This window comes from Diadema antillarum, unplaced genomic scaffold (genome assembly GCF_040938485.1).
Source record: "Diadema antillarum isolate AM-2024a unplaced genomic scaffold, OU_Dant_1.0 seq00001876_RagTag, whole genome shotgun sequence".
NCBI classification, from domain to species: domain Eukaryota; kingdom Metazoa; phylum Echinodermata; class Echinoidea; order Diadematoida; family Diadematidae; genus Diadema; species Diadema antillarum.
In genome coordinates, this window is record NW_027272544.1 from 31,479 (window position 1) to 56,867 (window position 25,389).

At 37.5% G+C, this 25,389-nt stretch overlaps 1 protein-coding gene across 1 annotated transcript in view; it reads right to left on the reverse strand.

The window, feature by feature from the left end:
- Positions 1-724: 724 nt before the first annotated feature.
- Positions 725-25,389, reverse strand: part of LOC139712925 (uncharacterized) — a gene marked incomplete at its 3' end in the record, with an annotated part of 92,296 nt that continues 67,631 nt past the window's right edge. Inside the window, exons 12-16 of the mRNA XM_071624705.1 lie at positions 13,114-13,218; positions 12,502-12,607; positions 1,773-1,869; positions 1,408-1,507; positions 725-778 (exon numbers count right to left, since the gene is read on the reverse strand). Of these exons, the coding sequence (XP_071480806.1) occupies positions 725-778; positions 1,408-1,507; positions 1,773-1,869; positions 12,502-12,607; positions 13,114-13,218 (462 nt within the window). The remainder of the gene's footprint in view (positions 779-1,407; positions 1,508-1,772; positions 1,870-12,501; positions 12,608-13,113; positions 13,219-25,389) is intronic.

Below are 25,389 nucleotides of genomic sequence, written 5' to 3' on the forward strand. Positions count from 1 at the left end.
TCTACTTTGATTTTCATTTCGCTTCGAACTATAGGAGACGACGATCACGCCAAAACAAACTAGGAACTACGTGTGGTACCAAGCGGCATAGTTTACAGGTCTACTTTCCTTTCACTGTACACGTGCATAGACAAGAACAAAAGCGTTTTCTTCTTTTGTATGCCAGCGTGGGGACGATTAGTGAAGTTCAACAAAACAAAAGGATGAAAGACTTGACCGACGAACGAAAGCTTACCGTATCTGAGGGACAAAATCAAAGCAGCTTCCCGCCGGACAGCATCCAAGCGGAACAATACAAGTGGAACCGCATAGACAATACACGCAGATTCAATAGCATACACACGCGTGGTTTACCAATGAGTCTTTTGATCTATACACATCACGCAGAGGGTGCGCTCGCTGCGGATTTTCCCGACGCGAAAAAAATACGTCTAGCCGAAGAATCACGTATTTACTCGAAATTTTCCAATGTAAGCATACTCATATTTCTAGTGGAAACGATGGCTATGCTAGTCAGCTGCCAGTACATATCATTGTCAGTTTCTTGGTGTAACACATTATGGTACCATAAGAACTTAAATGACCAATGTTTTTCGTGCTCTTCTTTGTCGCCGATCGGCGACCATGGCACGTCAGGACTAAGGTCGCCGTTCGGCGACCATGGCACGTTAAGAGTTAAAAAAAAAAAATCACGGAATTCATGAAAATTGGCTTTTTATCGTACATCCGCCACAGATTCATACACTCTCTCATCCAAGTTCCGGAGTGACAGGTATTCCTGGAAAAAGTAAAATAAGCACAAAAATAAGAGGGGGAAAATCATCTTAGTCTAAGATTATTTTCTGTGATCTATCAATGCTTGATGTGTGATAATATCAAAGAGAATCAGAAGTAATATAGCGTTCAACTGTTGTCATTGTAGTAATGATATAATTTTCCCGAGATAAGGTTCACTTCACACTATTTCTTAAGCAATATGCAGGTACAACCCAGCTTGAATTTACATTAGACAAGAATTATTTAAAGAGTTATGCACTTAACATCTTTTTACGAAAAATCACTGAATACACGCAGAATCATGCATAACTCACTTGCCTATAGGCCGATGTAATTTGATTTTTTTCTTCCTCTTTTCCATTTTGTCCAGGCACGTGGTTAAGAAAATCAATTGAACTGGAGTAATATGTTTTGTGTTGTTCGCAAGATACAATTTTACTGCATTCACTAGTGAAGTAAACAGTTCGTCAACTGTTGGATTGACATTACAATCATCATTATAGTGGCCTTCCATCAACAAATTATGTAAAAAATAATAAATATTATGAACATGATGGTTATATTAGAGTCAGCACTTTTCACTGTGATAGTGAAAGAAATGATAAAATTGAAACCAGTATGATAGCTTACGTGATACACTTCCATAATCGGTTCAAGTTTCCTCTGAATGACGTGGTAAGAGCATCTCTTGGCCGGCTCTATTTCCCAGCAGCTGGTCATTATAGAATATCTAAGCGAGGAAAAAAAGTAAACAATCAAAAAATATATTTTCATGACCAATTGGTTTCCGCACTGATTTGTCTCTGAATTATGTAAAGTGTGCTGTTATCTCTAAAGTGTCGGATGGACGGATTCGGTGCAGGGCAGCAGGAATCAACGGTAATTCTCGTCAACGAACGAAGGAAAACACACACAAACACACACGCAGACACACACAGACACACATTCCATACATCTACCTGGAATCAAAGTGGAAGTCGAGGTAATTTACTCACAATTCTTGACCACAGTGAGAAGGGCGTGGCATCTTGTATCCCTTGGTAACCTGCTGCTTCGCCTTGTCCATCGTCATTTTGGGATATGGTCTTGCTCCTTGAAAAGAGGCAGAGAAGATGGCAGAGAAAATGAAAAGATCCACGGGCAAATGTACTCAACGGAAAACCGTGTTTTTGTTCTTCCTGTCATATATAAACATTGCTCTTAAATTCTTTCCATGTATTTTACTGGTAACTACGTACTATTTCCTCTATTCCTTCACTGGCAAGTATTTCTTTTTCTTTTTTTTTGTCCTCAAAATGAGGGACTTTATATAAGGTAAATATTCAGAATCACGCATAAGTCAATACAAGCATGAATCAATTGTAGTCATGGATAGTCCAATTTACATCAAATGAAAATTCTGTATGTAACGGATTAAATTATCGATTGCTCGAATGCTTCTTTTTCTTTTTTGGAGATGTTATTACAATAGAAGAGAAACTCACATTTGAATTCTTTTGCAATAAATGATGCAGTAAAACGCTGGTTTCTGTATTTTTCCGTGAGATATACCTTATAAATTGCATATTCCATGAAATTAATCATTACATTAATAAAGAAATAATCCTTGTCACAAATTTCATACCCGATTACTATGATTTTCTCATCTATGATATTACTTTTTCTCGAACATTCAAAGATAAGGTCACTGATCCCTGCCCGGATGTTTCTTATAACAAATATAAATATAACAAATTATGCATAAGGATTCATTTTCATTACAGAATTTGCACTGTGCATTTGTGGTTATTTTACATTTCAATAGATTATCCTTAAAAGGTACGATATTGTTTATCACTTTAAAATTGAACTATTTTATCTTGTTGAGTTTCAGTTTCAACAGTTTAAAAGTAAATACTGTCGCCCAATCAAAAATATAAGGTAGGTCGAGTTCACGTTGCCAAATGATAATCATATTTGGTTTTGAAACCTTCTTTTCTTTTAAAAAGGTATAATACATTTTGGCCTTTTTGCGAGGATATCAAAAACATTACTTCTTGACACTTCAAACATCTGTTGACTATTCATTTCATGTTCATTTTTTTTTGATTACGTAATTTATGCAACCAAACATAAGGGAATGCGTATTTCGATTTTTGATACTGAAAAGAAACAAGCAAATTATCAGTCTGGAAACTATTATTAACTTGGGTTTGATCAACCCAAAATCAATTTACTATTACATCAGACACTACATCTATACCATTATTACTCCAATTTTTGAAATAAAGCATTTCTTTTCCGAATTTGATATTACTGTCAAGCCATGAAAATTCCTCGCCAATATCTCTAACTCGCAACAGATCCACATATCATATTTCTGCTCAATAGATCAATAGATCTCTATAAAATGATGGGATTTTATATTTCTTACATAAACGAAACGTATCTTTTGAGGAACAGTTTATCACAAAACATGTGAGAGGTGTTGCAACTTTTTGAAGCCAGAAGCTAGCAATGTTTTTCCAGGGGCGACGATGATTATCAACAAGTTTGGACAACCATGACAATCTGAGTGCTTTTATTTTTGACTCAGTGTTTACCATACCAAAACCTCAAGCTTTTGGAGTATTCGTTATTACAATTATCTTCACTTTCTCTCTTTTGGAATTCCAAGGAAATGCGAACGAAATCTTATTAATATCAATTATACAACTTGAAGGAATCGTAAAAACTGTTGCAACATAAATTATTTGCGAAATTGATAATGACGTAATTTTTGTTATCTTACCATAATATGTTCAATTTCTCATTTTCCACATATTGATTGTGCGTTTCATTTTTTCAATCTTCCTGGACCGATTCAAATATTCAAAATTTTCACCATGAATATTCAAAAACACTCCAAGATACTTGACCGGTTCTTTAGGCCATTGCAAACCATCAATACACTCATCACAGTTCCATTTAAACATACAGCCTGTGTTTTTACAAAATTCAAATTTGGACCAGCATATGCACCAAAAGCTTCAATTTCTTTCATCGCTTCATATCCCGATTGGAAAGAATCTACAAAAAGCGTTGTATAGTCCGCCAATTGAGATATTTTGATTTCTTTTAAATTTGACTGCTCACATTGAGGAATATATATACCTTTGATGTTATCATTATTTCGTACCTTCATTGCAAATACTTCAACAAATAAAAGAAACAGCAATGCAGAAAGAGGACAGCCTTGGCGAAATCCTTTAGTTATTGGAAACGTCCTGGACAACCAACCATTGTTCAAAACCTTACAATCTGCCTTTTTATAGATAATTCTGATCCACTGAATGAACGATTTTCCGAAATTATACCTTTTCAAAACTTCAACAGAAAAATCATGATCGACATTATCAAAAGCTTTCTTAAAATCAAGAAATATAAAGGTATTTGGTAGGTTTGATTGTGAACAAAAGTGTAATAAATGCTGTACAAGTCTTATATTTTCTACTGCTGATCTTTTCTTTATAAAACGCATTTGATCAAAAGATATTAATTTTGGAATTACATTTTGTAAACGTTTTGCTAATACCCGTGTAGCTATTTTATAATCAATATTTAACAAAGATATTGGGAGCCAATTATCAAGTTTTCGTTCATCATCCTTCTTAAACAGCAATGTTAATATAGAATGTCTTTGGCTATCAGATAATATACCATTTCTATACCCTTTATTCAGACAGTGTAACAATAAATCTTTAATATAATCCTAAAAAGTCTTATAAAATTCAGCACTTAAGCCACCACTGCCGGGGGATTTTTTTATTGTCCATCGACATCAAGGCCTCAAAACATTCTTTTTTTTTGTAAGGATTCCCTCTACAATTTAAACTGTCATTCTCTTCCAAAGTAACAAAATATAAATTTTGCAGATATTCACAAGAATTATGAAACTTGTCTGAGTGGTATAATTTGCTGTAATATACATAAATCTCTTCTAAAATACATTTTTCATCAACAATACTTTGTCTTTCTTCAAAACAGCATTAATCTCCTTTCTCTTTGCATTCTGCGTTTCTAACCTCAAAAATATTTCGTAGATTTTTTTTTTTCTCCTTCTTCAATCCATTTTCCCCTGGATCGAACAAAAATACCTCTACTTATTTCCAAATTTATACATTTTTTCTAATTTCATTTTTATTCTTCCAAGTTCTTATATTATCTCTTTAGGGTCTTCATCAACTTTTTTTTTTCAATCATATTCAAATTTTGCTGAAGTTTAACGAGATACTGATTTTTGGGGGGCTTAATTTGGCATACTTTTGAGAAAATTTCCCTTAAATATCTTAATCTTACACACCTCCCATTTCAATTGTGAATCAAAATTTTTATATTCAAAACGCATCTTACCAATATTTGTTCCCTATACAGTTTGTCTAACAATAGGGAATTATTCAATTTCCAATAACCTCTTCTCCGTGTAGTATCACAAATCTTAATTTTCCATGAAATGGCGTTCACTGATGGCAAGTTAAAACGGATGCACGTCACGAGACCGACACCCACGAGTCATACAGCCCACAAGTTATACAGCTCACAAGTCATACAGCCCACAAGTCATACAGCTCACAAGTCATACAGCCCACCAGTTATACAGCCCCGAGTTCGACACTGAGTAAATAAAGCCCACGAGTTCGACATCAAGTAAAATAAGCCCAGGAGTTATACGGCTCACGAGACCGACACTACGCACAAAAGGCTCATGAGAACGACACTAAGCAAACAAAGCCCACGAGACCGACACTACACTTAAAAGGCCCACTAGACCGACGCTACGCATATAAGGCTCACGAGACCGACATTACGCAAAAGAGGTTCACGAGACCGACACTAAGCAAAGAAGGCCACGAGACCGACAGGATGAACAGCGCCACCTACAGACCAACGAATTGCATAGGGTGTCCTGATAATGGCATAAGAAGATATGAGAGATGGAAAAGAAGAGTTGCCAGGGTGTAACCCCATCAGTTGCCCTCCCCACACCCCCTGAAATAATCAGGATCTTTAATTGTGTTTGCAAGGGTGTTGATTTAGCATTAGTAATAAAAAAACAAACAAAAAAACGTGATCGTCTATCAATGTAGCGTTAGGGATTCGGAAAAAAACAAGATGCATCCATGAAAACAGCTATTGCATTTCACGAAAAAAAAATTGTACTGTTTGGAGGAGAATAACACAAGCCACAAATCAAGGTGAATCCCTGCAATGTAAAACGTTTTAATCAGTTGAATTACATTATAGTTACAGAGAAAATTACAAATAGATCTTACTCCAAAAACGTGTAAGCAGGAGGGTAGTACATCTAATATATCCTAAGTAACTAGTGAATCGAGAAAGAGAAGAGGTAAAAAATACATCCTGTCCTTCTTTTTTTTTTTTTTTTTGGTTTGGTTTATTTCTGTATTTTCTTTCTCCGAATACAATTGCAAATGAAAACAAAATGATACAGATACGTACAAATCAATACAAAGAAAAATCATTTGCGTAACAACATTCAGTCTGAAGTGGCATAATTATGAATCAAAATAACATATTAAGGCATACTGTATCTATTAACAAAGGAGAAATCAATACAGGGGACCGTCATCATAAGCAGAGCTTGACGTGGATGAGGCCCTATCTGAATATGTGATACCAATGTAATACAACACCAATTATATATGTACTCATAAAACTCTTAAGCTTATTGCACAAAACACATTTTGCTACAAAAAAAAAAAAACAGAAAAGAAAAATAGTGACTTGGCGCTTTAAAACAAGAAAAAAAAAAACCAGCACGCAGCACCATTGACTGCTGCATGGTATAGTAGACAATAAAAGTGTAGGTGTGTGCGAGTGACAGTGCGTCGTGTGTGCAGGTGACAGTGCAATAAAGGCTGTAGCATGCCTATTTGGGGGGTAAGGTATACGCTTTAATGAATGTATGCAATATCATTATCAAAGAAAGGAACGGGAGGGAATGAAAAAAAAAACACTTTGCATGGATCAGGGCTTACTGAGACTTCAGAAAAAAAAAGAAAAAGTACATTGATCAAAGACTACTAACTGGAAACATATTTCAATAATAAATACTTTTTTAAATGAGCTTTAAAGGAAAACAGTGAAGTACACTGCTTTAATTGATCAGGTAGGTTATTCCAGACATCGGGACCGTAATGTCTAATTGATTTCTGAGCTAAAACAGTTTTGAGGTTTACAAGGTGAAAATCTGTCGAACGGCGAGTTGGATATGTGTGTATATTCGAATTTAAGTGAAAAATATTATGAAATAAAGAGGGAAGTTGATTTGTTGCATACTTGTACATAAATATACCTGTTTGTAAAATGTGGATGTCCTGAAGCTTCAAAGTATGCAAACGATGAAATAAAGGATCTGTATGAGATAAATATGTGGAATTAGTAATAATACGAATAGCACGCTTTTGGAGTAAATACAATGAATTCAGTTTAGTAATACTACAATTTCCCCATACAATATTTGAATACAATACATGAGGCAAAATTAAAGAATTATATAGAATAATCAGGGATCGTTCTGATAAGAGATCTTTCAACTTCCAGAGTACACCAATATTTCTTGATAGGGTCCTTTGTAAACAGGATATATGTTCGCTCCATGTCAAATGAGAATCGATTGTAATGCCTAAAAATCTAATAACCTGTTTCTCGCAAAGAGAAAACCCATCAATTGATATGTTGACATTAAGATCCTGTGAGTAGGGTTTTCTAAAATGAACAAAATTTGTCTTATTAACATTCAAAGATAACTTGTTTGATTTAAACCAATTCAATTGGTTTAAATTGGTTTAATTGGTTCAATTGGTTTAATTCAATTGGCTCAATTCAACTTGTTTGATTTAAATCAATTCAATTCTTCTAGCTGAAAACTGGGAAAGCATATTAAAAATAGCACGATGGCATTATCAAAGCTCTAAAATTAATCCACACTTCGTTCTTGTCCTCTTTAATTAATGCATTTTTGTTTTTTGTCTCCTTTTTCGGGGGGGGGGGGGGGGGGTGGCATGAATAATACAATTCTATTTTGTGATTGATTACAATGTCGCTCCCTGACAGACCTGCCCCCCCCCCCCCGAAGTATGTAGAAGTAAATATTTGATGTCGTTCATAATCTGTAGATGGTTACCATCTTTCACTTTATAATAGCGTGACGAAATTGCACCTGCCAGTATGCAAATGCATTAACTAAAGAGGACAAGAACGAAGTATGGATTAATTTTAGAGCTTTGATAATGCCATCGTGCTATTTTTAATATGCTTTCCCAGTTTTCAGCTAGAAGATGGACAGGATGTAGTTTTTACCTCTTCTCTTTCTCGATTCACTAGTTACTTAGGATGTATTAGATATACTATCCTCCTGCTTACACGTTTTGGAGTAATATCTATTTGTAATTTTCTCTGTAACTATAATGTAATTCAACGGATTAAAAAGTTTTACATTGCAGGGATTACACAAATGCATTAATTAAAGAGGACAAGAATGAAGTATGGATTAATTTTAGAGGTTTGATAATGCCATCGTGCTATTTTTAATATGCTTTCCCAGTTTTCAGCTAGAAGATGGACAGGATGTACTTTTTACCTCTTCTCTTTCTCGATTCACTAGTTACTTAGGATATATTAGATATACTACCCTCCTGCTTACACGTTTTGGAGTAAGATCTATTTGTAATTTTCTCTGTAACTATAATGTAATTCAACGGATTAAAACGTTTTACATTGCAGGGAGTATGTTATTTCTCCGTTCATGGAACATCCCGTACATGTAATTGACATGTAGATGGTGCTGTTTATCCTGTCGGTCTCGTGGGCCTTCTTTGCCTATTGTCGGTTTCGTGGGCTGTGTTTGCTTTAATAGTGTCGGTCTCATAAGCCTTTTGTGCGTAGTGTCGAACTAATGGGCTGTATGACTCCTGAGCCGTATAACACGTGGGCTGTATGACTCATGAACATAATATTACTGATGTCGGTCTCGTGGACCGTATGACTCATGGGTGTGGGTCTCGTGGGATGACCCCCTTAAACATGTGTGTCAAAGAAACGCATTCTTAATTTTACATCTCAAGACAAATTTTGTAAACAACTATATCAATATCAATTTTCATTTCATATATATATATATATATATATATATATATATATGAAGAGTTTGTTCGCAAAAACCGATAAGTCCATTTTTGAAGATTTTGAAGTACGGTCTCTGTCATAAAGTACAAAATAATACCTTTTAAATGATATATTGTTCATTACATATAAAGTTACATTTTTGAAGTTATGGTCAAAAGAAGGAATTTTTTCTTATCATTCTCTTTATTTTTCTTGACCTTTAATCGCAAATATCTCCATTTGGCAAATATGGACTTATCGGTTTTTGCGAACAAACTCTTCATATATATATGTATATATATATATATGACCCGCTACAACAAAATGATCGTAAAGTCGGGCGTGGTCGATTATTTGAAAATTGCATGACGCAATTCCCTAATCTTTCTGCTTTAAATTGATATATAACACATCTTATAAAAATAATCGGCTGCGGAGATATCGATGTTTAAAAGAGAGCATGTCGAGACGTCTGGGAAATCACTGTTTCGAGAAAAGCGCCCTGCATGCCCCAGTCACACAGTGCTTTACGATGGATTACGTCCGCCACGGATAGATACGAATGAGTGGACGCAGGGGGACGCAGTGTGGACGCAGGCATCCGCAGGGACGTATGTTGACGTAACTGCTCGTAACTCATCCGTAAAGAAACGCAAAATGACGTCGCCGAACCTGCGAAATTTTGAAATGTTCAAAATTTCGCAGAGGGACGCCACGGACGCAAACTTACGCAAGTAACCGGAACCAAACGTAACTATCCGTAACTCTACGTAACTACCCGTGGCTTGGACGCAGACCACCCGCAAAAAAATTTACCCCCCGTCCGTTTGCGTTCGCTTACGTCCACCGTAAGTATCCGAAATTAACCGCAAGTTAACGTATCACAACAGTTTCGTCCGCTTACGGATATTTACGGACAGCTACGGATGTTGCGGACAATTTCCGTTTTCCGTTTTCCGTTTTCCGTTTTCCACTCGCATGGGAACACAGAGACTTGTGGGAAGGCACACTGCTCCTGTTGCCAAGCTGCAGCGCATTTACCTGAAGGAATGCTACAACACAGTCGGAGCGGTGGAGAGGCAGAACCGTATGGTCAAATTATGAAATTTCTCCCACAATTAATGGTCATTTTAAGTGGCACCCATATATACCATGTATACTCATGACATCGGTTGACTCTTGGTGCTGAACTTTTTTTCTTGTACTCTTCGAATGTATATTTTTCGAAAAAAAGCAATATTTTGGGTAGGGGATGGGGTGACAGCATTTTATTAACTTTTCTGGCCGGGGAAGGTGTGGGACAGGGGCAACTATATAAAATGAGAACGAATTTAGTATTTCTCTATAGTCTTACCCATGCACTTTACGCTCCATCGAATGTGTATTACATTTTTCTTTCAGTACTACTACTACTACTACTACTAATAATAATAATAATAATGATAATAATAATAAAGGACATTTATATTGCGCAGCTACTATAATAATATACTCTACTGCGCATTACAAAATGATATGCTTACAAGAAATTCAAACAGAAAATACATTACTTCAAGAGATGACTTGATATTGTACTTGGGTGTGGGAGGGATGTTTGAAGGTTTTGATGTCTTTTTTTCTGTAAATTTTATAAGCACTGCTTTATCATAAACATCTCCTTAAATATAACCCAGTAAGTCATGAATATCGCTGAACAACGACAGCGTAACCACAGTTTGTCTATTCCATGACTGCAAGTAATATTTTCTTACTCTAATGTTTAACTTTTCGATCTAAAATATTTGTGGTATAGTGATGTTATGTGACCCTGCACCACAAAACACACAAAAAGTCGCCACACATGAAATTTTAGTTGGGAGCATGTTCTGAAAGAGCAGACTTTAAGCTTTAAAATGATGTATAACTCAAATCAAATGGACTCTCCTAACCTATCTAAATATTGGAAAGAATGCACACACTCAGAAAAAGTGTAAACTGAGAAAAGAGACTCTGAAGTAGTGTGTCTATTCAAGCGTTTAATCTTTATCAAGCCGTGCTGGTTGTGCGATGAATGGGACAAAAAACAGGATGGAAACCACCGGAGTAACAACAATGAGGGGATTATCTGATTAAACTGAAATTAATAATGATGATGACAATAATAATAATAATGATAATAATGATAATATTACTAATAATGATGATAATAATAATAATATTACTAATAATGATAATACTATTAACAATAATAATGATAATAATAATAATAACAATAATAATAATAATAATAATGGTAAGGCCTTATTTACTCAGGGTAGCCAAGTGAAGATCGGCTCGGTTGACCCATTTCACCTATTTTCAGTCCTCACACAAAATCAGTGTGTGCGACTTTTTGTTCGTTTTGTGATGCACGGTCACATACATTCTTTACATTTATGACGTTTATTCATATTTGAGTTGCACAAACAAAATTCAAACTTCAAGTTCAAAATTTCATATATCTTTTATTATTGTAAAGTAAATTAAATGATTACGATTTTTTCACAACTTGTACGTAATTCATTTTCAGTTTTCCCCAGTGTACAATGTAAGACAGTCCAAAATGTGATAACCTTGCTGTCATAATACACTGACTTAGCAGGGATCGTAAAGAGAAAACCAAATTGCCATAATTATTCATAGCAATCTGTTACTATCCGTAACTATCCGAAAAAATGCGCAACTCTCCGCAAGTGTTCAGAACTATTATGTGCCAATTCGTTAGAATATCCGCAAGTGGACGCAAGTATTCGCATCTGGTCGTATCTGTCCGTATCGCCCGCATTTTTTGCCCGCATGTTTTGTACAAATTTCTGGTGACGGCAAAGGATCCGCGGGGGTCCGCGGAAAAAAATGACTTTTTTGGACGTAACGCCGGACGCAGAGCATTATGTGACTGGGGCTTGACAGTTCTCCTTGCGATGCAATCACGATCAAGGGACACAAAAGTCAGTATATTCACCTCCGGACAACAGAAGGTAAGCCCTATAGCAACCCCCGAAATGCTCATTCAAACACAGCGTCGGCGGTCTCCTCACCGACCAATCAGTGACCAGGATGCCAGGAGAAGCGGCTGGGCATAGCGCATCCAGCCCGCACGCACCATTCGACTGTGCAGTGTGCGAGCTTCACGCTTCGGTTAGCGGCAAGCAGCAAACTGACCAATGAGATCATTCTGGTCGTTGTTAGGGGCGGAACCTATGTATGGCGCTCAATCCAAATGTTCGAACCAGTTTCTGCTTCGATGAAACGCCAAAAAAAAAAAAAAAAAATGGCCCAGAAAAAACGCCATTTTCTGGTCTTTCTTTTCATCATTTCGCTTCAAAATTTCGACTAATGATAGAAGACATGTGAGACTGTAATAATATGTCAAAATCAGAAAATCGTAAGTTTTGACCAATTTTGATGCTCTGACTTCAAACTCGATTTTCACGGCTTCGACCGTGCGCGACTTTAGGACCATTTTGTTGTAGCGGGTCACAATTATATATATATATATATGTATATGTATATATATGTATATATATATATATATATATATATATATATATAATGACTTACCTAGAGTGACTATTTCCCAAAGAAGGATTCCATATGACCAAATATCGCTCTCTAGCGTACAAATTTTATTTTTCATTCCTTCAGGTGACATCCAGCGCGTTGGCTTCTGTAATGAATGATTGGGGGAAAAGAAGAAATGCGCGGCTTATCACATATTGTTTCAATAAAAACGCGATACCCTACCACCACCATCATTCAATTTTACGATGAACAAAGCAAATACAGGTATAGTGTGTGGTCTTAGTCTTAGATTAGATATATCTCGGACTTATATTGTTTACTGATAAAGGAGAGACAAGATTAGACCTATTTCTTTTCTGTGTTTCCGCACAAGCTTTTTTTTTTCTTTACGGGATTGAGGTTCCATGAGGCATCAAAACAATTCACGGAGTAAATTTTCACTCAGGAGAAATGATTTTTTTTTTAAATATATAGGTGTGTGTAGTCATGGTAGTACTGACATAATTTATATTTTAGGTATATTTATAACCATTTCAGACAAAATAAAAGACTGATGCCCTTATAACGTGGGGTATCGGCTCCTTGTAAGAAATCATGTTCATTATGAGATAACACAATTCCTTTTAAAATGTATGTTTGAATAATGCTTACACTTTCAGATGGTGACATGAATGACGTCATCCCATAGTCAGAAATCTTACAGATCCGGTCTTCCGTTAGCAGAATGTTGTGAGCACACAGGTTTCCATGAATAATCTAAGGGTGATGATAAATTATGAACTCTTTGACAGGAAATATCATATAACTGGCTTTAGAGAACGCTATAACCTATCTGTAATCTTTCACCTATGTTTTTCCTATCTTCTGTCACGCTCAGATGGAAAGGACAACCCCCCCCCCCATACACACACACAGAGTAGGAATGTCGCAGGATGCGGTTAAATTGTAAGTGATGTTTTATGGAAGAAAAAAAAATGGAAAAACCCTGGATGCTTGTGGGGTTATACTTACAAAGAAAGGAAGTCCTCAAGTACACATCTATGTGCGTGTGTTTGTGTGTATTAGCGTTGTGTTCGTGTGTGTAAGGGTGTGTGTGTGTGTGTGTGCGTGCTTAGATTGAAATTTAAGCATAGCTTGTTAGCTTGAATCCAGTTTCTAAAATGATTAAGTCTACTACTGATATAAAGCAAATTTGCATCTTGTGAAAGAATGAGATGTATTGGCAAATAAAGACGAAGGATGAATTGATGCATAGTTATGTCACTAATATGGTGAGAAAAAAATCCTACGGATACTTCCGCATCAGGATGGATACTTTGCGTCAGGGTTCACTGGAAGAAGACTGGGCACCAAATATCTAAGAAGGTGACAAATCTGAAGTCAGTAATTATCGTCCAATCTCATTGTTATCATCGTTGTCCAAAGTTTCAGAGAAACTCATTTATAAGAGAATTATTAATTTCTTAAGCGGGGTTCCCACTATCACGATTGGCGCCACGATTGAAATCTTGGTCTTAATCGTGAAGCAATCGTGGTAATCTTATTAGATCGTATGAGATTGTATCAGATTTTGAGATCAATCGTGGCAATCGCATTAATCGTAGAAAATTTATGGACGGTTCAAAAATTTTCTACGATCAACACGATTAATTTTTGATTGTGATCATCGCATCAAATTGTTTTGGATCGTATCAAAACGAAGCAAATCTTATCTAATCGTGCTCCTTAATCGTGTTGATCGCGATCGACTTTTTCACTTTCATTCTGCTTATTATTTTTTTTTTTGCACATTTGTCCTTGCTTTACTCTCAAATCGTATACGTTTTGTATTCCGCGAGGTTGAATATGGAAGGGATGGCACAATGAACTATAAATTAACAACACCACTGAAACACCCACCAGAAGCAGAATGTTACACATACCCCACAAATTAACTTTTGTGACTTTTCAAAAGTGACCATTGTCGTGGATGTAAGGTCACTCGTGCATGACTACAAGGATCATTTTCTTTCTTTAAAACAACAACATAAAGATCACTGTCATCTTTTTTTATGCCTCCGCCACGAAGTGGTGCCGGAGGCATTATGTTTTCGGGTTGTCCGTCCGTCCGTCCGTTATGATTTTTGTGGACAGCGTAATTAAAAAAAGCTTTTGAGGTATCCTAATGAAACTTGGCATGTATGTGTATTAGGGGGTGAAGTTGTGCCTATCAACTTTTGGGTGCACATGCTTAAGGTCAAAAGGTCAAGGTCACATGCTTAGAATTTCACTATTTCCCCCATATCTATGCAATGCCTGAAGATATCATTTTGAAACTTAGTGTATACATGTATTACCCAATTAAGATTCTCTTGTGAAAGTTTGGGGTCGTGAGGTCCAAGGTCAAAAGGTCAAGTAAAAATGCTAAAATTTCACTATTTTCTCTGTATCTTGGAAATTGTTCAAGGTATCTTCATGGAACATAGTATATATGCATGTACTGACTGGCAGTGGTTATCTAGGGAATTTGGGGTTCATGGGGTCAAAGGTCTGGGGTCAAAGGTCAAGGGCAATGCTTCAAAATTTTACTTCACCGTATTTCCCTTTTGTATGCAATGCCAGCAGGATTTTTTTAACATGGTATATGCATGTATAACCCAATGGAGATTCTCTGGGATTTTTTTTTTTTTTTTGCCAAGAAGGTCAAAGGTCTAAAGGTCAAAGATCAAATGAAAGTGCTGAACTTACTTCTTTCTCCATATCTCGGAAGTGGCTCAAGTTATCTTGAAACTTAGTATTGAAATGTATGTTTTGCCTGACAGAGATTCTCTTATAAATCTTAGGGTCAAAGGCCAGATGAAAATGATAACTATTTACTGTTCAATACAGAAATTGCACTTTTTTCTCCATACCTTAAAAATTACTCAATGCATAAACTTATGAAAGGGTCAAAGTCAAGTTAAAGTTCTTAAATCCCCAAATACATGCTCTCCTATTCATCCAATTAAACATAGGTCAAGGAAGGTGAATAATCAACACATTTGTGACAAACATGTCATTTTAAATATTTTGTGAAAATGTAATCAAAAATTGTCCACATGAACTACAGTATAGACCTATCAGGAGAATCATGCATTATGGCGGAGGCATACCAGTCGCCATGCGGCCACTCTAGTTTCACATAGAAGTTAGTAAAGAAGTGTAGCAATACCCCTGCGAAATAATTTTGCTGAAGACTTTTTTTTTGTTTCTTTGTTTGTTACAAAGTGACATTATTTTAAGGAAGTTACCTTTTTGTTGTGTGTGTATGTCGGTTTTGTTAAACACTGTGAAATAAAACAATAAATGAATCCAAGCCAACCCAACTTTCAATACCCAATGAGATATTAAATAAATATGCATATGAATAAGCGAATATGTAAACAAACACACAAGGAGTGTTTTCAGTTTGGCCAACTTTTTTTGTATTGAGCGTATATAACACAATTATGTTATAATTCAAAAAGATCCCATCCTCTTTTTTAGCTTCAATTTCATATATCATTCTTCATGTATTTCAAAGGAAGGTGAAAACAATTATTTTGTCTTGATCTTTTTTAGAATGAGCATGTCCATTTAATAATCTATTAATTTCTTTACGTTAAATTAGAGGAGGGACTATCTGAGGTTGTGACTGGCCTATGTGATGCTTTCTCTCTGATGACAATGTGATCGTCATTCATAAAACTGCAAAGGTCACGTTGTCATCATCCTCAATCTGTCAACCCTTGCCATCATAAATGGTTGTGGATAGTAGGCCTAATCACTCTGCAGAAGTTAAGGAAACAATGAAATCCATTGTCAGTCGGACGATGATATTCCCATTCGGGTCCAATCGCACCATAAATGGGGGTCGCTTTTGATCCCGATCGTGAAAGATATCGTATCTTATCTCAACAGCCCGCATTGGTTCGCGGAATTCGTATTGGAACGTATCAGAACCAAGGGCGTAAATCCGTACTGAGGAGTGTGTGGGGGGGGGGGGGGATGATTGGCGATAGTCACCGTCACCACGATTACAAGCCCATAACCGGACCGGCGCAGGCCTAGGGGGGGGGGGGGGGAGGGGAAGCTTGCCCCGCCCCCGCCCCCCCCCCCCACACACACATACATGTCCCACTCTTTTCCATGCAAAGTGGGAGGAAAGTGGCAGCAGAAATATGACTGACTGACAGGCGATTTTGCCGCCCCCCTTTCAAAAACGTAGCGCAGCCCTGAATAATGCTCAAATAAATTCAATGAAACGCTAATAAGGATATCCATTTCTTGAATAACGTAGTAGATATTTTCCTGTAGATGTTAATTGTATTCTTCAATTTTCTTGATTTAAGTCAGTAACGCATTCATCACAGGGGCATCGTTCCGTTGTAATGATGGGGGGTAGGGGAGGGACTTGGAGTTTGAATATCTGTGCGAGGGAGCGGAGCGGCCTAGCGGGGGGGGGGGGGGGGGGGAGGGTGTGGGAGGGGGTATCCCCCTCCCACACGAGGAAAATGTGGCATTTTCAGACCTCAAATTCAGCGATCTGGTGCACACTTTTGGTGAAATTTGGGATTTTTTCCTAAAAAAAAACCAAGTAAGACAAAGAAATATTCATAGATAATTGAATGACTACATCGTGGTATTTCAGCTCTTGCTCCGCTTGTGCGACATCATTGTGAAGGCCTACTAAATGGGGCCTATCACCGGCGTAGCCAGGATTTTATCTTATAGGGGGAGCGGTTAGATGCGATGGAGCGATGCGAGCGAGGGGGGAGGTTGTGGGAGGGGGGTTTCCCCCTTCCACAGTGAGAACTTTTTGCATATTGATGTTGTAAATGGTGCAATTTGATTCATTTTTTTTTTGCGTGTTCATCGACTTGAAACAGTCCAACATGTTTAAGGTAGCAGTACATTTTATGTAGATTATTATTGAACAATTTTGCCTATAAAATGGTATCATTTAGAGAAACTTCTTGCCTTAATTCTTACACTGAAGATCATGAACGCGATCATGAATTTTGACATTGTACAGTCCAAAAGCGGTCGTTTGTAGCTATATATTTTTTTTTCGCTTTGGAAATTAAGGGGGGGGGGGGCGCACCGGGCGCATTTGCTGGCAATTTGATACAGGCGGCAACATTAGGAGAATGATATAACGATTAAATGCGAGAGAGCGAAGCGAGCGAGCTTGAAAATATTGACATTTTACAGTCCAAAAACGGCAGTTTGTAGCTACATTTTTTCGCTTTGAAAATTAAGGGGGGGGGGGGGCACCGGGCGCAAGTGCTGGCAATTACCCGGCAGCAACATCAGGAGAATAGCATAGCAATTAAAAGCGAGCGAGCGAAGCAAGCGAGCTTGAAAATGTTGACATTGTACAGTCCCAAAACGGCAGTTTGTAGCTATATTTTTTCGCTTAGGAAATTAAGGGGGGGGGGGGGGTGGGGCGCACCGGACGCAACTGCTGACAATTACTGGTAGCAACATCAGGAGAATGACATAACGATTAGATGTTGACAAATATGTCTTTTTCTTTCTCAGTAGTTGGAATCACTGAAACTTGGTTAAACACCAGATCCCCAGACATTATTATATAATATTCCTAATTATCATTTTGTTCGCAGTGACAGACAGGACGGTCGTGGTGGTGGTGTTGCTTTTTATATATGTAAGTCTCTGTCCTATAAGGTCAGAAATGACCTTTCATTTGTTCATAATTCCGCAGAATTATTATGTATAGAAATAGACATGGTCAACAGTAAAAACTTAATTGTATGTAATATGCATCGCCCCCCTAATAATTGTATTGATAGTTTTTTAGAAGATTTTGACGATATATTACATAATCTGAATAGAGTAAGTAGAACTATATGTTTAATGGGAGATTTCAATATAGACCTGCAACAGGATAACAACAATGTCAATCAATTCAAAAGTATAGTATACTCGAACGCCTGTTTCCCCGTCATCGACAAACCTAGAAGAATTGTAGGTAATTCGTCTACCCTTATCACTTATAGACAATATATTTATCAATGTACACAATTGTCATATTCATTCAGGTCTTGTATATTCTGAAATTTCAGATCATATCCCTGTCTTTGTAATGATTGATTCCCCTCCTCCTTGTAGAAATGGACAATCATTTTATGCTCGTAAATTCACCACTGAAAATGTAGCTAGGTTAAATGAAAATTTGCAGAATGAAGATTGGGAAGATGTTTTAACCTGTGACGATACTGAAAGAGCATATCAGTTATTCTGGGCTAAATTTGAGATATATTTTAACATTAGTATACCTAAGACCAAGGCAGGGAGAAAACGTAATAAACCTATAAAACCTTGGATAACAAGAGGAATTTTGAATTCTATAAATAAAAGAAATACTTTGTACAAAATAAGTCTTTATCAAGCTAGCCCTGAAAATGTTTCTAATTACAAGACATATCGAAATAGATTAACAAGCATTATCAAACAGTCCAAACAAATGTATTTTTCTAAAAAGATAGATAATGCTCAAGGTAAAAGTTTAACTATATGGAAAATAATTAATGAAATTCTCAATAAGAGTAAATCATCATCTGATTCTCAAGTATTTTATAAAGATGGCAATACTGTAAGTAATCCGGTAGATATAAGTAATATGTTTAATGAGTATTTTGTGCATATTGGTCCACAACAGGGCTCCAAAATCGATAAGAGTAATTGTGATTTCGCAGATTTTTTGCCACAACCAATAGATTCATCTTTATTTTTAAACCCAACTGATTTTATTGAAATATTAAGAATTGTTTGTGCTTTTAAAAATAGTTATTCTGTCAGTCATGATGAAATCAGCACCAATTTACTTAAGCAGATTATAGGTAGTATTTTGTCTCCCTTAGTCCATATCTTTAATCTATCTCTTTCTTCTGGTATTTTTCCAAGTTCCTTCAAAATTGCTAAAGTAATACCGATTTATAAAAAAGATGATCCCACGTGTGTAACTAATTACCGTCCCATTTCTATTTTCTCTAGTTTCTCCAAAATACTCGAGAGAATTGTGTATAATAGGTTGTATGGATTTTTGTGTCAGAATGATTTCTTCAATCCTGATCAATTCGGTTTCCGAACCAATCATTCTACTGTCACGCGCTAATGCAGTTATTTGATAGAGTATCGAGTGCCTTGGCAGATCGCAAACATGTAATTGGTATATTTATGGATCTGAGCAAGGCATTCGATACTCTTGACCACAAAATATTATTATATAAGCTACGACATTACGGGGTTCGGGGTACTGCACTTACATGGTTTGAAAACTATTTGTTATGTAGAAAACAATTTGTTTCCTTTGATTCAGTATCCTCCAATACACTACCTGTAACATGTGGAGTTCCCCAGGGTTCGATCTTAGGGCCGTTATTGTTTTTAATTTACATTAATGATATTTCAAACGCATCATCTATGTTACAGTATATATTATTTGCCGATGATACAAATGTGTTTTACTCACATGCTGACCTAAACCACCTAGTTGCTACTTTGAACAATGAATTACCGAAATTATCTACATGGTTTAAAGGTAATATACTGTCACTTAATTTAAGCAAAACTAATTTCATTCATTTTAAATGAAAAAAAGCTGATTTACCAGAATATGAATTGTATATTGATGGTATATCTCTTGAAAGGAAAATATTTAATAAATTTCTTGGTGTGTATATAAATGAAAACCTAAAATGCGATGATCATGTAAAACACATCATTTTGCCTATATCCCGAAACGTTGGCCTGTTAACTAAGCTTCAGTATTTTTTACCAACTCGTGTATTGTTTACCCTGTATAATGCCTTAATCTTACCATATATATCGTATTGCAACATTATCTGGGCAACCCACAAATGTAACACAGACCGCATACTTCTCCTACAGAAAAAAGCAATACGAGTGTGCAGTCGAGCACGCTCTCGAGATCACACTGACCCATTGTTTTTCCAGCTTAAATCCCTTAAGATAAATGATATAAATTTTCTCCAAAAAGCTGTATTTATGTTTTGTCTCAAGTCAAACCTCTTGCCTCCAATATTTAACATAATATTTCGATCAAATTCAGAGATTCACTCTTATCCAACCAGACAATTTACAAATTTACATTTATTTAACCCCAAAACCGCACTCGCGCATCATTCTATCAGACACTCCGGCCCTGACACTTGGAATTCCCTTCCCAATGAAATTAAAAACATGACCACTATGTATTCATTTAAGAAGGCTGTAAAACTTCACCTCCTTAAGCAGTATTCCCGAGGATAACATTTTGATTCCTTTATTGTAATATAATCAAATGTATATGAATATGTACGTGATACATATTGCATGGATGTGTGCATACATATATCGATTTATCTATCTATCCATATTATGAATATGAGTATGTATATGAATATGTACGTGATACATATTGCATGAATGTGTGCATACATATATCGATTTATCTATCTATCCATATTATGAATATGAGTATGTATATGTATGTATAGGATAGGTACATCATGTATATTATATGAGCATGTATGTGTACGATGTGCCTTACCATTACTGCGTACATAAAACAAGCACGATATATTTTATTCAATGTCAGATAACAATATGCATAAGATATTTTGTATTCACACATTATTATTTTCATAGTGCATATTCGGTCATTACTCCGGCAAAGGCAACTGAACGTGTTAACTTTGATATCATTATCATATTGTATTTATCATCATTACTATTATTGTAAAGTAGTTGGAGTGGTACCCATACACTCTGTAACTTTTTCTATTCCCCCTACCCTTCCCTATTTCTCTTTTTTTCTATTCCCTATTCTATTCAGAGTAGGTAAGCATATAGTTTCCATATCGTCAAGCCTCGGCTTATTTTGGAGACCCTTCTGTTTAAGTTCCATAAGCTGGTATGTTTGTATTTGTCTTGTATAATTGTACTAAAAACCATGTGTCGATATACTGTTTGTCATAAATGACATGTACATGATCCTATCTAATGTAACGGAATTAAGCAGAAATAAATCAAATCAAATGCGAGCGAGCTTGAAAATTTTGACATTTCACAGTCCAAAAACTGCCGTTTGTAGCTAAATCTTTTTCACTTTGAAAAATAAGGGGGGGTGGGGGCGCACCGGGCGCAACTGCTGGCAATTACTGGCAGCAACATCAGGAGAATGACATAACGATTAAATGCGAGCAGGGAGGTGTCTCTCTTCCCACCTCCCTGATGCGAGCGAGCTTGAAAATTTTGACATCTTACAGTCCAAAAACTGCCGTTTGTAGCTATATTTTTTTTCGCTTTGAAAAATAAGGGTGGGGGGGGGGGGGGGCGCACCGGGCGCAACTACTGGCAATCACCCGGCAGCAACATCAGGAGAATGGCATGACGATTCAATGCGAGCGAGCGAAGCGAGCGAGCTTGAAAATTTTGACATTTTACAGTCCCAAAACTGCCGTTTGTAGCTGTACTTTTTTCGCTTTGGAAATTAAGGGATGGGGGCGTACCGGGCGCAACTGCTGGCAATTACTGGCAGCAATATCTCGTAAACACATTTATGATGTAATCTGGGGAAATTTCAATCCCAGAAGTGTATACTATTTTTTTTAGGGGGGGGGGGGGATCCTCCGTTTAATTGAAAGTATATAGATATCTCCTCCCACCCAAGGAACATTTGCATTTCTTTAAACTGAAGTAACAGACCTGGTGCACACTTTGGATGAAACATTTTGAAATCTGTCAATCTGAAGTGTATTAAGTAGAAATGATTGAACGGGGAGGGTATAAAGGGAGGGGTTAGGCCTATCCCACTCTTACGCGAGGGAGATTTTGTATTTTCAGAATTGAAATTCAGCCATCTTTGGGCGAAATATTTAGACAGTCTTCTATCAAAAAAAGTAAGAACATTTCCACATCTCGGGAGTTACGAGGAGGAGCAAAATGATCTGTTTGACCCCAATACTTTTATGGGGGAACCATCCCCCTCCCCCTCCATCGACGCCTCTGCATATGAGGGAGCTTTTGTAAGTGAAAGATCTGCTGCACACTCTTTGATAGATGTAAGGTAATAAAACGTCAATCTCAAAAGTGTACAAAGTCTATCGAAAGGGACCCAGTAGCTTTTGCATATTTATGATTGCAATTCAGCGATCCGGTGCATAATTCTGGCGGTAGTTGTCCAATTTTCCATAAAGAAAGTTCGAGATTTGTCCTCATCTCGGGAATTGCTTGGGGGACAATGATTTGTCTCCCCCAACTTCATCCACTGCACACGATTGAACTCTTAAAGCGCTCGGTTTCGCGCGCTTGCGCTTTTTTTTTCGGGGGGGGGGGGATATAATGGTACTTGGCAGAATAACGAAGAACGGTTTCCACAGAAGTCGAGTTGTAGAGGCAAGGTACGGTGACAGCTCTTCATGTAACCCGGGATAACTTGTGACATGCGACAACTAACACACTAGTTTTCCTCGGATCAAAACACTATTGAGAACAAATTGCTGGATAAACAGTCCAAGCAAATACCCTGTGAAGGATAACGCCGAAATACCCTATAGAGGATAAAAGGGGAGGACCGAGCGAGCTCGCCGAACTTGGCTCAGTGCCAAGCGAATCGCCTTCACGTGTAAAGTCTATGGGAACCGGCAAAACCGCTTCGACATGCGTGTGTTTAAACACACACGGTGTATTTTGCTCACCGCGGCTTGCGCTCGTTTTCCCTCAGAGTGAAGATTATTAGTCTTTCCATTCATAGACCCTTTTGCAGGATAATCCGCGGTGAGCAAAATTCACACGCTCTCTGTCATAGCACAACATGTTCGAAAATTTTGTCCAGTTAGCCTCATTCAATCCGGCCTGAATTTGTCAGGCTATCGCTACTGAAACGGAGAAAAACGCGCACACACCGCGTGCCTCCGTGCAGTTAGCCCACGTGGAATGGCGATCGTATTGCTCTCTGGCTCGCCTTGCTTGCTTGGTTGCCGCTTTCGTGGGCTATCGTTCGCTGAAGCACCTAGAACGTATTTTCCCACGCCTCGAAAAGGGATCTGCAGTCACTATGTACATAGCCTACATTCGACTTTGAGAAGTGGCACCTACATTACCAGGCCGTGATTCTAACAAAAGTCACATCGGCCTTGACAAAGGGCTGCAATACAATCGTGGAGTCATTCTCTGCTCTTCGAGAACAATGAACGCGCTGAACCAGAATGTTAAAAAAAAAAACAACGTTGGGAGCCTGTCTCACTGTTGTGTTATGGGGTAGAAATAAAAGAGTTGTATTTGTTTCAACTTGGTCAATTCATGTTTAACTAGAGAGGGGCCGTCAAAGGCGGCAGACCCACGCCTAAGTACAACGTCGGGGTAAACATAATGTGCATTCGGTCATCTACCAGAATTCGGCCACTTAATTGCCAGTGTGCTTTATCACCAGCCAGTGAGTTCTACCAAAGATCGTACACTGAAGTGTACGATCTTTGGTTCTACAGTCACATCACACGCAAATCACATCATTACACATACGGTATTAACACTCATTCACGTACAGGAAAGTCCTTAAGTCTCCTCCAAAAATCCATCGAAAATCCCAAATTCCACCGTCAAAAGTGCAGAATCGGAACTTTTCCAAGCGCGCGCGAATTAAGTCCAGTTTTAAGAGTATTGTCTACGCGACGGGTAGCGGAAAAAGCGCTAAAAATCGAGAAATACGCCGTTTTCTTGCGGGATATTTTGATTATAGCAAGCCGAGAGTGTGATGATATCAAAGGTCGTATGAGTGTACGATCTTTGATGGTATCCACAAAAGCAAAAAAGAAAAACAAAATTTACGTACCCCCTAGGCAATTACCCCTATGATTAGTGTCTACGGGAATTATTCAATGCAAGGGTTGAATGCAAATGTCTACTGCACCAGTATTCGGCCACCAACGAGCGCCGCAACGTCCTCGGTGCAATTTTGCACCAACAGTGTAGAGCGCGATGCATTTTCAGCGGCCTTGCACACGCATTGACATTGAGCACGCATATCGTGCAGTGTGACTGCGACCGAGCAAAATGCTCCTCCAACAAAAAAACAATCAATGTTAATTTGAAAAATCATCAAATATCAAAGGTCGTATGAGTGTACGATCTTTGATGGTATCCACAAAAGCAAAAAAGAAAAACAAAATTTACGTACCCCCTAGGCAATTACCCCTATGATTAGTGTCTACGGGAATTATTCAATGCAAGGGTTGAATGCAAATGTCTACTGCACCAGTATTCGGCCACCAACGAGCGCCGCAACGTCCCCGGTGCAATTTTGCACCAACAGTGTAGAGCGCGATGCATTGTCAGCGGCCTTGCACACGCATTGACATTGAGCACGCATATCGTGCAGTGTGACTGCGACCGAGCAAAATGCTCCTCCAACGAAAAAAACAATCAATGTTAATTTGAAAAATCATCAAAATACGGGCCAGTTTGTGATGACGGAGAACGAACTTTCATAAATCTAGAAGGACATAGTCCCTCAAATAGGCCTAAACGTAAATTTCGGAATTCTTACGAACATTTGAGCAGCGAAGTCGGATCGTTTGGGAGTTTATGTTTTCGTATGGTAGCGGAAAATCGCAAAGTGAGAAACGGGAAATTTTCGGAATGGTCACTATACCATGGGGTCAAAACTTCAAGGTCACACAGAATTTGCAAGGGTCAACCGATTATCACCAAAATCTAATCGATTCTTTCCTGTCATTATCCAAACATTCCCTGAACATTTCGTGCAAATCCGTTTACCCGTTCTCTTGTTATCTTGTACACAAACAAACAAACAAACAAACAAACAAACAAACAAACAAACAAAAAAACAAACAAACTAGAGAGGGGCCGTCAAAGGCGGCAGACCCACGCCTGAAGTACAAA